The sequence below is a fragment of the Capra hircus genome, chromosome 17 (genome assembly GCF_001704415.2).
Source record: "Capra hircus breed San Clemente chromosome 17, ASM170441v1, whole genome shotgun sequence".
Taxonomy (NCBI): domain Eukaryota; kingdom Metazoa; phylum Chordata; class Mammalia; order Artiodactyla; family Bovidae; genus Capra; species Capra hircus.
Window position 1 is genome coordinate 7,622,650 of NC_030824.1, and position 16,364 is coordinate 7,639,013.

The 16,364-nt window shown below is 54.2% G+C and overlaps 1 protein-coding gene across 1 annotated transcript in view; it reads left to right on the plus strand.

Annotated features, from left to right (window-relative positions):
* Positions 1-16,364, plus strand: part of FAM222A (family with sequence similarity 222 member A) — a 60,409-nt gene that overhangs the window by 18,615 nt on the left and 25,430 nt on the right. The window contains exon 2 of the mRNA XM_018061104.1: positions 12,531-12,658. Coding sequence (XP_017916593.1) covers positions 12,577-12,658 — 82 coding nt within the window. The 5' untranslated portion in view covers positions 12,531-12,576. The remainder of the gene's footprint in view (positions 1-12,530; positions 12,659-16,364) is intronic.

Here is a 16,364-nt window from a genome sequence, read left to right on the forward strand (position 1 = left end):
ACCGTCACCAGGCAATCGGCCCCGTCGCTGATTCAATCTCGGCTTTGTGCTGTCACAGCCGTTTTTCTGCGCCGGGCTGATTTTGAAAGGAGGCCCATCTTCTGGGCCTGCTTTTCAGAAGCTGGGGGAGGCAGGGAGGGTCTATATCTGTGTGTGTGTGTGTGTGTGTGTGTGTGTGTGTGTGTGTGTTCATGTCCCCAAATACACACAACGTGTGCATACACACACAAGCCTCTGCCTCTCATCACTGAGGGTCGGATTTGAAATGAGGTAGGGGGATGAGGGCCCCAGGCTGACCCCCCTCCCCCGCCACCTGCTTACCCTGAGCACCTACTGTGTGCCCCCGTGTGCAAACCCAGCAGAGCCTGTGCACCAGTAGGGAGACGGAATATTAAAGTGTTCATCAATAAGATCATTTCCAAGTGTCCACAGCAGTGAAAGACCTACAGCAGCGACAGGATAGTGTTGGGGCCAGAGGGTTGCTAGCTTAGGCGGAGTGGTCAAGGAGGGCCTCTTGGAGGAGGTGGCATTTGAGTTGAGGTGTGAATGAGGGGTTGGAGCTGGTCCAGCGAGTGCCACCCCAGCTGTATTCTACATGTGAAATCTTCCCCCAGATTTCAAAGACATGTTACCAAAAAAACCCAAAATATCTCATTAGTCAGTTTTGAATATTGATTATATGTTGAAGTGATACCATTTTGGATATATTGGATTAAAGACAATGTATTGTTGAACCTAATTCCCCCTATGGGTACTAGAAAGTTTATAATGACATTATATTTCTATTGGAGAGCCTTGGATCTGGAACAGGGGTCCCCAACCTCCAGGCCATGGATCGGTACCCCCTGTCAGATCAGCGGCAGCATTAGATTAGAAATAAAGTGCGCAGTAAATGTAATGTGCTTGAATCACCCCCCCAAACCATCCCCCACCTCCACGGTCCTTGGAAAAATTCTCCCATGAAACCGGACCCTGGTCCCAAAAGAGTTGGGGACCGCTGCTCTAGAGTATTTACAAAGAAACAAAACGGTGATTGCAAAGGTCCTGGGGCGAGACCCAGGTTGGCCTCTTAGAGGAAGAGGTGAGCCAGCAGAGAGGGACAGTGGCTGAGGAGTGGGGAAGGGGTTCACGCAGGGCCTCAGAGGATACTGTCAAAGATGCCTTGAGGCCAGTGGGGGTTCTGAGTGGGAAAGGTGGTGATGTCCACGGGAAGGCTCAGCCTGGCCCCTGCAGGGCGTAGCATGGCCTGAGGGGCCTGAGGGCAGGCCTGGAGGTCATGGGCCACATGGTGGGAGAGGAGCTTCTTTCCATTTGTTTTTGTTCGTAATTTTATTTATTTACTTTCGTCTGCGTTGGGTCTTCATCACTGCGCGGGCTTGTCTCCGCCGTGCGCAGGCTTCTCATCGTGGTGGCATCTCTTGTGGCAGAGGACGGGCTCTAGGGTGCGTGGGCTTCAGGGGCTGAGGCTCCCTGGCTTAGCCGCTCCGCGGCATGTGGGATCTTCCTGGATCAGGGATCGAACCCCGGTCTCCTCCGTTGCCAGGCCGATTCTTTTACCACGGAGCCACCGGAGTGGCTTCTTACAGAAGAGTCGTTGGCAGGACCTGCTGGGAGGTTGGCTGGACCACGTATGCTCCCCTGCTTCCCTAGGCTCAAGTTTACTCTGTCCGTCTGTCTGTCCCTCCACTCCTGGATTTCAAAGCTTCCAGGCTGTTCTCTCCTCCTGCCCCCCCCCCCGCCACCTCTACCCTCCATGCCCACTGCCTCCCTGAGCAGCTGCTCCCTGTCGAGTCTGTGAGTTTACAGAGCACCCCAGCTTTGTCTCCAGGTGGTCAGTGGTTGAAATCCCTTTAGAAAATTTTCCTTTTTTTTTTCAAAAATTTATTTGGCTGTGCCAGGTCTTAGTTGTGGCATGTGGGATCTAGTTCCCTGACCAGGGATTGGACCCGGGCCTCCTGCATTGGGAGCACAGGGTCTTAGCCACTGGACCACCAGGGAAGTCCCTGAAAAGTTATTTAAAAAAAAAACCAGAAATGATCAGAGTCCCCAAGGGGTGGGTGGGGGGGCACTGTGGCACAGCTGGGGCTGAAACCCAGGGGGTCTGGCCCCTGCGCCCCAGCACGAAAATCCAGGCGCCCTGTGGCCAGAGGACATGGAGGGAGATCCCCGACCCAGGCGGGGCCAGGGGACACCGCATACCCAGCCTCCCTCACAGCAAGGCCGCAAGGGGACACCTGGCCCATGTAGGGGTGGGATTTGCCACTCAGGGGGTAGTACATTTATATCCGTGCCCGGGTCCCCTGTCCTGTTTCCCCACCCCTGTCTGGATGGCTGTACTCATTTCTGCCCCAGCCTGACGCCCAGAAGCATCTGTTGATCCTTGGCTTAAAGACTAACCCCGCCCCATCTAGGCTCTTCTCCCCTAAGCACTCCTGGCCCTTCCTGCGGGGGGGGGTGGGGGGGTGGGGGGACCACCTTCCTCCATTCTTCCTTTCCCCCCAGGGTCTAATCCAAATGCACCCCCCCTTCCAGCCCCTCCCCCTCCTCGGGCCGCTTACCGTCATGGGTACCCAGACCACGCAGCAACGCACCAACACAGTCGGCTCTCTCCTGCCCCTGGGCCTGGGATGGGCTAAATGAGGTGATGTCTGTAAAGTGCTGAGCCCATTGGGAACACTAAAAATAAAAACAAGCTCCTATTACTGCTCGGAGTATTAGATTTTCTCCTTCCCTGTTGCTGGGTTAACCCTGAACCCAGCATGGATGTACCCTGAGTGGATGCAGGGCCCTGGAGCAAGGGGAGGATGGCCGGGCGCACCCAGCCCATCTTGGCTCTGCACTGGGTCTTCCTCCTTCCAGACTCGTTATCCCTAGAGTCATCTGGTAACCTGTTGCTCCTCCCGGAAGGTTCCATGAGCTCCACTCCCCAAAATACTGGTTTGGGGCCTTTCTGCTGGGTTCCCCCAGCCCCCGTGATAGCATCATAGTGCTGATGACACTGGGTATTGATTCCTGGCTGCAGAGCCCTCCTGCCCCACCCCTTTGTTGGAAGGCTACTGCCATTTGCCTTTAAAGAGCCAAAGCCAGAGCTAGGAGAGGAACAAATGACTTGGAGGTTCGGACCCTGCCCCTAACTTCCCCTGCTTGGGATCTGGCTGTCAGAGAAGAGTGTCTCAGAAAAGTTGGGTAGGGACTTCTGAGGTTTGGGGTCTTTGTTCTCCCTGCTCAGGCTTCCTGGAGGTTCATTTGAGTGAGAATGAGGACCGCCCTTCACTTACTGTGGTGGGGGGCTCTGGGAGAAGACCAGCTAGGCTTGTGGCTGGTGGCAGTGAGAGCCCATCCCATCCCATCATTGAGTTGGGGGGGGAGGTGTGACTCTCAAGCTTTTGTGAAACTGCCACTACCCATGCACCTAGCACCCACTCTCAGCTTCTCCTTACCCTGACCCAGCACTTGTCCACAGAAAACTGCCATGGGCGGAGTTCCTCACGCTGGCCACCGGGGGCCAGCGTGAGGAACTCCGCCCATGGCAGAAAACGGCTCTCCCACCTTGAGGTCTGGGGGACCTGCCCCATCCCCTCTGTCCTGGTGACCTGCCTGGCTGGGCACAGGTGGGATGCTCTTGGTCTTCCCAGCAATCCAGAGCTGCTTCAGGTTTTCTGTGCTCGCTGGTTCTCTCAAGTCTTCATACGTTTGCCTGTGTGATTCTCTGCTTGGGGCCTCCTCTCCTTGCCTTCACTTGGCCCTTTCTTACTTGGACTTCCCTTGTGGCTCAGCTGGTAAAGAATCCGTCTGCAGTGTGGGAGACCTGGGTTCAATCCCTGGGTTGGGAAGATGCGCTGGAGAAGGTAAAGGCTACCCACTCCAGTATTCTGGCCTGGAGAATTCCGTGGACTACAGTCCAATGGGGTCGCAAAGAGTCAGACACGACTACCTGTTAATAATAATCACAAATGATACTAGCAACAGCTACCACTTAGGGAGTTACTACTGTGACCTTAGCACTTTATTTGTACTAAGCCATGGTAAGGGGTTAACCCCTTTTTCAGACAAGGTAACTGAGGCTCCAGTACTTCGGCCACCTGATGCAAAGAACTGACTCATTTGAAAAGACCCTGATGCTGGGAAAGATTAAAGGCAGGAGGAGAAGGGGATGACAGAGGATGCGATGGTTGGATGACATCACTGACTCAATGGACATGAGTTTGAGTAAACTCCGGGAGTTGGTGATGGACAGGGAGGCCTGGTGTGCTGCAGTCCATGGGGTCGCAAAGAGTTGGACACAACTGAGCGACTGTAACTGAACTGAACTGAGGCTCAGAGAGATGGAGGCATTTGCCCAAGGCTAGACTTACTGGATGTGAAGAACTGACTCCTTGGAAAAGACCCTGATGCTGGGAAAGATTGAAGGCAGGAGGAGAAGGGGACGACAGAGGATGAGATGGTTGGATGGCATCACCGATTCGATGGACATGGTTTGAGTAAACTCCAGGAGTTGGTGATGGACAGGGAGGCCTGGCATGCTGCAGTCCGTGGGGTCACAAAGAGTTGGACACAACTGAGTGACCGAAGGCTTACAATAGATAAAGCTGGGATTTAGTTAAGGAACAAAGCTCAGGCATCTGGCTCTGAAACCTGGGACACAATACGGTCACCCTCCCTCCTTATGAGGGAGTGGTGCTGTCCCTTGTCCCTGACCTACCCCCCAGGCCAGGTTGGTTGGCCCCATCAAGGGTACGCTTGTTTCCCTGCCTCGTAATTGCCCTTCTGACGCACACACCCCTCTCCTGGCATCTGCCTCAGCATCCAGCCCAAGACGTGGCACATAGTAGGTGCTGAATTTGTCAAGTCATCATCTATAAAGATTGGAGTGTTCCTCGGGCCAGTTAAGGCATGGTAGTTCCCACGGCAACTGAGGTTAAGCTCCCAGGCTCCGCCTGGGCCCTTTCTCCCAGGTGTCTGCCCTGGGAGCTGGCCGTGGTGCTGAAGGGCCAGCAGCCCACCCCAGTTCTCAGCTCTGCGTCCCATTTGGCTACTTCCTGAGCCCTGCCTACCCTCTGCTCCCTGGGCCAGCCCATCTTTCCTACATGAGACAGTTTCCCGAGGGCCTGCTGTATGCAGGCTCTGTGAACCCATGGAAGAGGGATCAGGGACAGCCACTTAAGACACTCCCAATTATTCATCAAACATTTATGGGGCATCTTTATGTCTCCGAAAAGCCTTTGAGCAACCTGGGCTTCAGTTGAATGCAAGTAGAACTTCAAGGGCTTCAAGCAGAAGGGACGGCAAGGGCTAAGGCCTGCAGGTGTTGAGGTGAGAGGCCCATCTTGAAGGATGCCCACCTCTGGACTCTGCTGTCCACCAACCCGAATTTTTGATTGGCGATTCTCTCTTTGGCATCCCCTGCAGCCCTGAGCCACCAACATCAGAGGCTCCAGTGCCCTGCCACCCAGGGTGGGGCCCAGACAAGGTGCTAGGAACTGTGAGGACGAAATGGAGGGGTGCCAACCCCTAAGCAGGAGGCTAGCATCTCTGTCCTGGGAACAGAGGGAGCCAGGTCGTGTTCTGTGGCCAGATTAGCATTTTAGAGAGACCTCTGGCCTGTGTGGGGGCGGGGATGGATGTAGCGGTAATCCTGGCCGTGGTTGAGTCCTCCTCTTGAACGGGCCAGAGCCTTCCCCCTCCCCCAACCTTAAAAAGAGTGAAAATCCCCTTTCTGGTTCTGCTACAGCCCAAACAGCAGTGGGAAATAATCACTTTTCACAGGTCTCTTATCCACAGCCAAGCCCTGCTCCCGTTTAATCAGCAGTGCCAGTGTGACTTGAAGATTCCTGGGCTTGAGAGATCAGGAGAGGGGTTAAAGAAAATTACCCTCGCCTCCTCCATGCTAATGTAATCTCTAACCAGATCTGCCTAGCCACAGCTCAAATTGCTTTTTAGATTAACATTTAATTATTAACAGGGTCCCCTGGAAGGCCTCGGGCTTGGGGCTTGGAACGGGAGTGGGGGAGGGAGCGGTAGGAGGGGGTGGGGTGGGCTAGTACTCCAGCTGCCTTGCAGAGAGAGTTGGGGGGATTGGATGGGGAAGGGGCAGGGGAGAGTGGGGTCAGGAAAGGAGTGAGAAAGGAGACAGCAAGGAAGAAGAGAAGCACCAGGATAGAGGGGCAGAGAGAGCAAGCAACAGAGAACAGAGGAGCAAAAGACAGACAGACAATGGGTCCGCCTGTCGTAGGGGAGGGGCCATGCGCCCTTGTGGCACTCCTGGGTGAGGGTCCCTCCACCCTTCTGTCCTGGTCAAGGACAGGCAGGTCCTGCCCCTTCCGGTATAGAGGGGCCTTGAGCTTTCTGAGGCTTCATGCTGGCCCGGCTCGGCTTGTGGTGGTAGGAACCCGTCCAGAGAAGGGAGCCACTCAGGCCACACAGTCAGGCTCCAGCCCAGCTCTCCATGGCTCACAGTCCAGTGCTCATCACCCCTCCCAGATCCTGGTCCTCCTGCCTCGACTTCAGATTCTTCCCGGCAGGTGGGGCTGGGCCAGGGGCAGAGAAAGGGTGAAGGAGAGCAAGGCTTCAAGTGCAGTGAGGGGTTGGAGGTGAGAATTACGGGATGTGGGGTGTTGGGCGAGGGCGCTCCAGCCCACACTGAGTGCAGGTCATGAGGTCTGGGGAATAGCAGGCACCTCCTTCACCTGTTATTAGGGAACTTGGAGTCCCAACTGTCCACTCAGCACTTAACAGTGTGGGTTTTATCAGCCTCCTGTCTCGGCCCCTCTTGACTGCATCTAAACCCCGCTGGGTGTGGACTCAGCCCTGTGTCTTGCACACAGCTAATGTACTGGATTGTGTTGGAAAACCACACAGTAATATCGCCTTGTTTCCAGGTTCGAAGGGCCTCCCCCGATCGGCTGGGCCACTCCCCATCAGGATTCCACAAGGGAAACAGACTCAGAGAAGGGCTGTGTCTTCAGGGTCACGCAGCCAGTCAGAATCCTGGGACTTGGCCCCTGCCTGGCAGGTGCCATCCTAAGGCCTCCGGGGCTGGCCCTCTACTCTGAACTCCTAGTCTCACTGGACGCCAAGACGGCCTGGCATGACCTCCTCTCAGCCACAACCCTTCTTTGGCCTTGAGTGGAGCCACAGAGGCCAGAAGGGGCAGCTCCCGGGAGGAGGGAAGGCTGGGAGGGGGCCTTCACAGGGTCACAGCCGCCTCCTGCTGTGGAAGTGTGTCCCTGCCTCCCACCTGCTCAGGGCCACCCCAGCTGGCATGGCAAAGGCAGACTCTGACCTACAGGATTCCTGGAGGAGAGTTCCTTCCACCTGCCTCTTCAGGGAAATATTGGAGGCTGAGGGGAGAGGCCAGGGAATTCCACTTCAAGCAGGCCGGCCTTGGGAGCATACAGTCTGGTTGGATGTTCTGTCTTGGTGGGATATCCTCACAGATTTCCATCCTCCCAGCACATGGCACGGGGCTGGACCCCAAAAGATGCTCCAGGAGTGTTTGCTGCCTGGACGAGTGAATGAATGGCTGGGTAAACGACGGCCACCTCAGAAGGGTTCCCTCCTGGAGGCAGGGCCTTGCTCTAGCCATCTCAGGATTGCTCTGCCCACGTGGGCCTCTCAGATCGTCCTCTGTGAATGTTCATGGGATGAATCAGTGGCCTCCTGGGGGCCCTCTCTTCCTCCTTCCCTGCCTTTCCTCTCTCTTCCTGTGATCCTAGAGCCTCCTGGAGAGGAGCCAGAGGCTGGGGAGAAGCACGACCTTGCTTCTGCTCCTTCCTGCCCAGCTGTGTGTGAGATGGGGGGCGGCCCCAGCCCCCAGCATGGAGCCAAGGCTGGAGGCCCAAGGGGGCAGGCCCTGGCTGGGGTTGACGCCTTCAGGCTCTGCCACCTGAAAGCTGTGTGACCTTGGGCAGATGACATCCCCTCTCTGTGACCGGTTCCTTATCTGTGAAAGGGGCCTAGAGATAGAAGCCACCAGGGAGGCTGCTCGGAGGAGGACGCGGTGAGGTGTAACAGACTGGATGCGTGTGGGGCGTGGCCCGGAGGGAGCTTTCCGCAGACACACGCTGCTGTTAGCACCAGCTTGTGTTGTCAGTTTCAAGCTCCCTATTCCCCCTGGCAGCGTGGGGAGGGGTGGCCCCCCAACACCCCCTGCAGCCAGACGGGCTGGAAGGGATGACAAAAGGCAGGCAGGGCCAAAAGCCCCAGTTCCCTGTTCTTCTAATAAATATAAAGGCAGCCTTTAGACATCCGTCTGCTGTGCATTGTTCTGCCAAGGCGAGCTGCAGACTCAATTCCTCCTCGGACTCGGGAAGTTCCTTCCTTTCTTCCCCCTCCCCTGTCACGTTTCCTTTATCTAAATCCTCAGCTATGAAAGGGCATATTGACAGCTGGGGGCATTATCTGGTGGAGGGGACCTTTTTCTAGGGGTGCCTCCGAGATAAGGCGTCTTATCAGCCCCCGAGTCAGGGACAGTAGCCAAATCAGTCTAATCATTGAGGCTTGCGACGTTTCCCCCTCTCCCCCCACGCCCCGACTTTTATATTATTAAAGTCACAAAAGACCTTGGGCTTCTAAACAGCCCGATTTGCAGATAGGGTTTCAAAATGAGCAGCTCTCCCAGGATGGTCCCTGGCTGAGGGAGTAGTCGTGAGTCAGGGTGGGGGCTCTGGGCAGCTGGCTTTCCTGTAGACGGAGGTGATGCCAAGCAGAAAGCGGGTGGGGGAGGTCACGGAAAAATCATGACTGTCTTAAGCACCTGCTCCAGCCCTGTCTCCAAGTTGCTGTGTGACCGTTTGCAGGACACTTGGCTTCTCTGGGCGCCCCCTCACTTCATCTGACAGTAACTAAATTCATGGATTTGGCCAGTCATTCAACACCTGTTTATTAAGCGATTGCTCTCTGCCAGGCATTGGGAAGAAAGAGACAAATAAGACATGGTCCTTGCCCCTGAGAAACTCAACAGTCCAGTGGAGAGAGACAGACACGAAAATCGGCAATTACAACTCTGTGTGATGAGGGTCATGAGCGGGGTCCCCAGAGGAGGGGAGCCTGCGTCTGAGTTACAGGGGATCAGGTGGCAGTCCTGTGAGTGGACAGACCAGCGCTGGCAAAGGTTTGGGGGCCAGTGGGCTGCAGGGGGCAAGGAGAGATGGCGGAGGGTGGTGGGGCCGGTCGTAGTGGCCTTGAGGGCCAGGTAAAGAGGGTTCGGCTCTCTTCTGGGACCAGAGAGAAGCTTTAGGGCCAGTAAGAGGTTGTCTTGTTTGCAGATAATATGTGTGCGTGCGCTCAGACGCTTCAGTCCCGTGCGACTCTTTACCCCATGGACCAGAGCCCCGCCAGGCTTCTCTGTGCGTGGGATTCTCCAGGCGAGAATACTGGAGTGGGTTGCCGTTTCCTTCTCCAGGGGATCTTCCCGGCCCAGAGATCGAACCTGCGTCTCCTATGTCTCCTTCATTGGCAGGCTGGTTCTTTACCGCTGAGCCACCTGGGAAGCAGTAGATAACGTGGGTGATACCAGACTGTCCTCTGCACTCCCTCACCGGACTTCACCCCCCGCCCCGCCGCCCCGGCATCAGGGCACAGGGTTCCTGGGAGAAGGGGCAGGAGGTTGGGGTACTGGGGGCCCAGGAAGAAATCCCTCTTCTCTACGTGCAGCTGGCTGCTCAGACGGCTGGTCCTCCACGGGCACGGGACAGACTTAGCCAGGCGGCTGCACCAAGAAAGCTGAGCTGAGGCCTTCCCGGGGACTCCGTCTCCCCTGGGGAATCCTCTGTGATCCCTGAGCTGGGCCTCGTGGTCTCTCACAGCCCCCAGAACTGCCTGGGTGTCCACATCTGAGCACGCTGAAACCAGAGCCCCACGGGGAGGGCATTTGCTGGGGTCTGGCGTTAGTTGCTCAGTCGTGTCCGATCTTTGTGACCCCATGAACTGTATGTATCCCACCAGGCTTCTTTGTCCACTGGATTCTCCAGGTGAGAATCCTGGAGTGGGTAGCCGTTCCCTTCTCCAGAGGATCTTCCCGACCCAGGGATCGAACCTGGGTCTCCCACATTGTAGGCAGGTTCTTGACTGTCTGTGCCGCCAGGGGAGCCTGAGAGAGGCTGGGGAGGCACCAGAATAGGCGGCCTACCCCTCACCCAGTAAGCACTGCAGCCCCCAGCTTGCCCTTTTCCACTGAAAAGCAGGCTAGGGTGCTTGACCCCTGAGGAAGGCGGGGCGCTGGAGAGGGGCTGGGCTTCTGGGCGCCTGGCGATTGGCCAGAGGTGGGGAGGACCGCCCAAGGTGGGGCTGGGCTGGGCCAGGACCCTGGAGAAGAATGACCTGGGAGGGATCACGGAGGTGCTTTTACAAGAACAGCGAGGGGCAGGGACTCCCCGGGGGTCCCAGGTTTCCTCTGGGTGTTGGCCTCTCTCCTTCGCGGTCCCGTGCTGCGCCAGCCTGAGGGCAGCCATGCCAGCCTGCGGGCAGCCGTGCAGCCCAGTGCAGGGGGCCAGGCTCACCCACTTGGCTGCTGAGGGCCCCGGGGAGGGCACCGTCTCCCTCTGGGTTTTGTCTTTGAACAGAGAGGGCTTGCTGGGGCCCTGAAGCTGGCTGGCCTCTCCCCTCTGTCCCCCTAAGTCTGTCAGAGCAGTGAGAGGTGGCTGGTGCTCTGGACTAGAGTGGGGACCCGAGGCCGGGCTGCCAGGGTGCCCCCAGGCCTCTCACCTTCCAGGCAGGCTCACGATAGTGTGTGTGTTTCCGTGGATGGCCCGTGTGTGCTGAGAGGTGCCAGAGGGGCGTGTCACTTGGGGTGGGCGAGGGTGCGTCGGGGTGTGCCCACCTGCAGGAAAATGGATGTGGCGCGTGCCTCCGGGTGTGTGCGGACGCCCAGCACGGTGGGTGGCGTGTCCGAGGGGGCCTGGCTGCCCCCAGGAGTGTGGTGTGTCCCCAGGGGCCCCCGGCGCGCCCCGCTGCCGGCTTGCTCACGTCCCGAGTCCCCGGGGAGCGGCGCCTCCTTCCGCAGTCAAGGGCTTTCGTCCCTGCAGTAAGCCCCACTTCATTCCCTTCTTCAACTGTGTAATTTCTGCCTGATTGTAATGGCATATTTTAAAATTACCAGAAATCAAAGCCAGGAAGCGGATACTGAAGCTTTTATCGCGTCGCTGCGTTAAGGCTGGCGATTGGGGAGCTGGGGAGGGGAGGCATTAGACCCACCGACCCTCCCCCACCCCACCCCCCCATCTCTCTCTCCCTCTTTTTTTTTTCCTGAGACAGTAATAGGAGAAAATTGGTTTTGAAACTGAATAAAAGTCCCTTTCAGAGTAAATCATTTCTTTCAGGGTACCTTTGCTGAAAGTAAAATAGAGCATAATGAAAGGTGGGAACGTGATTGTCTTTCATTTACCGAGAGTCCAGGACAGACAGGGGGCTGCAGCCGTCTCGGGGAAATACAAGATTGGAATAATTGCTCGGTAACAAGGAGCTTGTTGTGAAATTAGTATCTTAAGAAAGTAGTGAAAAAAGGCTTTTCCTCATGAATACTTCATTATTAGAAGAAAGCGGCAGAATTTAGGGCTCCAGACACCTGTTTAGTATTAAATAACTTCCCTTTCTTCCCCTTCAACACACCCTCCCCTCCACTTTCTTCTTTTTTAAAACCAGCCGCCCGCTTGGCAGCTCTGGCCTTGGCGGTGGGGGTGGGGATGGGGATGGGGCACCCAGGCTGGGTGGCCCTCAGCAGTGTCCGGGGTTGAGCCCACACCTGGGCCCACCTTTCCCTGGCAGGAAATGTCCCGCCGTCTCTCCATCCATCCAGGGCAGGCCCTACCCATGTCATCTTGCCCCTCAGAGGCTCCGGGTTCTCAGGGAAAGGGAGGTTTTGTGTAGCTAAAAATGCTCACTTCTCTGTGAATCTGGGTGAGTGAGCCCACGTGGACCTGTCTGGAGCCACATCTGAGCTGCCCTGGGTGGGCCTTGCTTTTTCTGTTTGGGCTCGGGGACTTGGTCAGGGGGCCTGGTGGCCTTTCGGGCCTGGTCTCAGGCTCAGCACAGGTCACCCCCGGTTCTCGCAGGGACCCCACCCTGGACATCTCACCCTTCCAGGGGTACTGTGAGAAGTCGCCAGACTGGGGTGGCCAGGGGGAGACCAACACTTCAATGAGTGGGAACCCCGTGTATCATGGGCAGTTCCCAGACACCCCTCCCCTCTGTGTAGCTTCCCAAGATAGCCCTACAGATGGGGGTTCTGTGCCCTGGATGAGCTCAAGGCTGAAGGTGGGGAGGGGGGAGGAGGAGGGAGGGGGGTTGGTACAGATTTGCTGGCAGGTGGCTACGAGAGAATGGAGCCCACCGCCACCCGAAGGAACGTGGAGGGGAACTGCTGAGAGAGCATGGAGTGGGCGAGGGTCAGAGCACGCCTGGGGGCGTCTGGAAAGCCCCTCAGAGCAGGGGTGACCCACACAATGAGTCGGGCCGGGCGGGGAGCTGGGAGGCAGGCCTGGAGCAGCCCTTGTGACCAGCACATCCTCTCCCCTCCTCTCCCCTCCTCACAGGGACCCCGCCACAGAGTGCGCCCCGCTGCGGGCCCCCAGCTCAGCCATGCTGGCCTGTCTGCAGAGGACCCAGAACGCCCCCGGCCAACACCTGGCCTGCCCGACCAAGAGCCTGGAGCTGCGCAAGTGTGAGTGACGCGCCCTCCCCTCAGCCCTGGCTCCCACCCCTTCCTCTGCCCGCTCCAGGCCCCCGGGGCTGGTGTCCTCCGGGCCATACTGAGCTCACCCCACCTCAGGCCGTGGCAGGGCAGCTCTCAGGCAGGGAAAGCCGTCCCCTTTCCAGCGTGTCCCCCGCCGCCAGCCTGCTTTGGACGCTCTGTGCCCTCCCAGGCCTTTGGGAGGCTGGGGTCCCTCCCTGATGGTGGCACCCACTCCCTTTGCCTGGCTGACCCCACCAGGCACAACCTTCCTCCCCAGCAGCCTCCTCTGGCCGCTTACCAGCACCAGGACCCCAACCCCAGCACTTCCTCCGTGGCCCGCCACATGCCGTGTCTGTCTGTGTCAGCAGAGAGTAGCGTCACGGGAAAGCAAACACACTTAACCCTGAAACAACGCAGGTTTGAACCGTGTGGGTCCACTTATACACGGGTATTTTTCAGTAGCGAACACTACGGTACCCCAGGGTCTGCGGTTGGTGGAGGCACCGAGGATGTGGAGGGCCAACTGTAAATTACGCTCAAGATAACCCCCATCTCGTTCAAAAGTCAACTGTTGTCCCGAATGGGATCCCAGCTTGGGGCTTGAATTGCCGTGTGGTCTTGGACATGTCCTTTCCCCTCTCTGGACCTTGGTTTTTCTTAATGGGTCAAGTTAGGGAGCAGACTTGGTAACCTCCAAGGGTCTGTCCTCCTTTACCATCCAGGAGAGGGGTCCCAAGCCCTCTGAACTCTTATTCTTAACCACCATAGATTTGTTGTTGTTTTTATTATTTTTTAAGTATTTAGAAACATTTTAAAAAGTAGGGAGATATGCATAAAAATCTGGATCCAGTGTGTCTTGAATCAGAGAATCTGGTAACATAGGCCTGTGTTCCTCCTGTGCCACAGCTATTAGTTAGAACATAGCCTGCATCTTTAAAGGGATGTTCCTCTCCAGTTCACCACAGTCCCCAGTCCCCACCCTCCCCTATTGCCTTCTGTTCTCTATAGCACAGGATCCGTCACCATTTATCACTGTTTATCTTGTTGCTTTATTCTTTTTTAGATATGTATTTATCTGTAGACAGGGGCTTCCCTGGTGGCTCAGAGGTAAAGAATCCACCCGCCAATGCAGGAGACATGGGTTCACTTCTGGGTCTGGGAATATCCCTCTGGAGAAGGAAATGACAACCCAGTCCAGTGTGCCTGCCTGGAGAATCCCATGGACAGAGAAGAGAAGCCTGGGGGGGGCGCTACAGTCCATGGGGTCTCAAAGAGAGCCGCTGAACAACAACCATCTTTAGACATGGTAATATACTCATGTCGTCCAGGATTCCAAAGGAATAAAGGGGTAGAGAGACAAAGCCTTCCTCCCTACTCCTGCCTGTTCCCCCAGATGTGTTACGCACATGCCAGCAAATACGCGTGTCTACACGTGTTGTAATCCGCTGTCCGACGCCTCACTTTTTTCACTTAGCAACACATTCTGCATGTCAGCATCCGAAGAGCTCCCTCATTCTTGCACATAGTTTCTCATAGTGCGGATGATCCCTTGTTTACTTGGCCAGTCACCTAAGGAGAACCATGCCCCACCTGCCATTACAAGCAGCACAGCCACAAACTTTGTCCCTGGGTATGTGCCACAAAGATGTGAATAAAATCACACCGTAAATTTCTACGACAGGAAACACGGAGTCAAAGGTGTGTGCATTTGTAACTTTGCTGGGTGTGGTTTGATTTATCTGTTCATCCTCTTGATCTGTTTCTTCCCCCCTGGGTTTTGTCCTTATTGATTTATAGGAGCTCTTTGTATATGATGGAATTAGACTTCTGTCTCTTCTATGAACTGCAGATGCTTCCCCCAGATTGTCATCTTGTCTTCGATTCTGTCATGGAGGACTTTTTTTTTTTTTTGGTGAAGTGAAATTTGTCAGTATTTCCTTTTATGGACTTTGGATTTTGTGTCATGCTTAATGTCCTTTCTCATGCTGAGGCTGTTGAAAAAAAAATGAGAGGGAGCTTCCCCAGGGTTTCTTCTAGTTCTCTGGTTTAATTTTTAAAATATATCATCTCGGATATGTTTGGTAATTCATCTGGTGCAAAGTTGGGGTATGGATACAAGTATATTCAGATATCAGTGCAATGCTGGTTTAATTATTGTAGCAGTATAATACATCTTAAAAGTTGTAATGGCTTTGTTGAGATATTCACGTACCATACGATCCACCCATCTGAGTGTGCCACTCAGTGGCTTACTATACTTAGAAGTGTGCATCCGTCACCCCAGTCCATTTGAGAGCATTCCTGCGAGCTCAGAAGCAATCCCTTTACCCACTCCTCCATCTTCCGTTCTCTACAGATTCCTCTCTCTCGGCCTTTATTGGGAAGGGACTCATACAGTATGCGGCCCCTTGTGACTGGCTTCTTGCCCTCTGCACAGCGTGTTCAGGGTTCATTCACGTCACAGCTTGTGTATAACACATTTTAATATTTGGTGGTGCTTCCTGCTTATTATTCATCATTCTCTTATGCAAAAATTCCTTAGTTCTATTAGTTTTCTGTCTGGACCACAGAATCAACTTATCTAGGTAAGAACAAAATCCTGTTTGGGTTTTCACTGGGATTGCATGCAATTTGTAAATTAATTTAGGAAGAAATGACATTTTTATGATGGCTTTCCCTCCAATAACATGATCTGTACCTTTCTGTTTGTTCAGACTTTCTTCCATGTCCCTCAGGAACGTGTTAGTACTTTCTTCATTTAGACCTTTGCACGTTTTTAAAGTTTCCTGCCTCTGGAACATTAACCTTTCTTGGCTAATCTTTTCTTCCATAAGTGTTTAAATAAAGGCTATTAACTCCTGCCACCTTACTAAATTTTGTTGCTTATAAAGCTTTTTCAGTTTAGTCTCTTAAGTTTTCCAGTTATACTATCAAATCATTCGTAAGCAATAATTTGACCTCCTACTTTGCAAGTTTTATACCTTGATTTCTTTGTCTTATTAATGTTGCCTACTATCCCTGGAACAATAAAAAATAATAGTGATGACAATAGACATTCTTGCTTTGTCTCTAACAGACGCTTCTAGGATTTCCTCATAACACAAAATACCGGTCTAGGGGCAGATACTTAAGTGTCTACCTATTCCTATTGTATTAAGAATTTTAAAAATCAAGAATGGAATTTGAACTTCTCAATGTCTATGAAACTGATCATATGTTGGTTTTTTCCTCCCTTGTTCTCTTAATATGAATAATAATACAGATTTCTTAGTAATGAACCAACCTTGCCTTCCTGGTTGGTTCCCACTTGGTCATGAGAAATATTTCTTTGTAATATTCCATGGGGTTGGGCTTTCTATTTAATAGTTGTACTTCAGTTTCATCAGTGACATTAGTCTTTAGTTTTCTTTTTTGGGAACAGTTTTTGTTGGGTTTTACCATCAGTGTTACACTTGCTTCACAAAGACAGTGGAGGCTTTCCTCCTTCCTCTCCTTTATAACATCATAAGTAGAAATGGATTATCTGTTCTTTAAAGATTGGTTGATCCTCCATGAAGCAGTCTAGGCCAGTGCATTTATTTGGTGGGGGAGTGGGGGAGGGGTGGTCGGTGGAGGTCTGGGTAGCACTGAGATGTTCACCATTCCTTCTGTAATGATTGATTTCAATGTTCTTGAATGAATTTGGTAAATTATG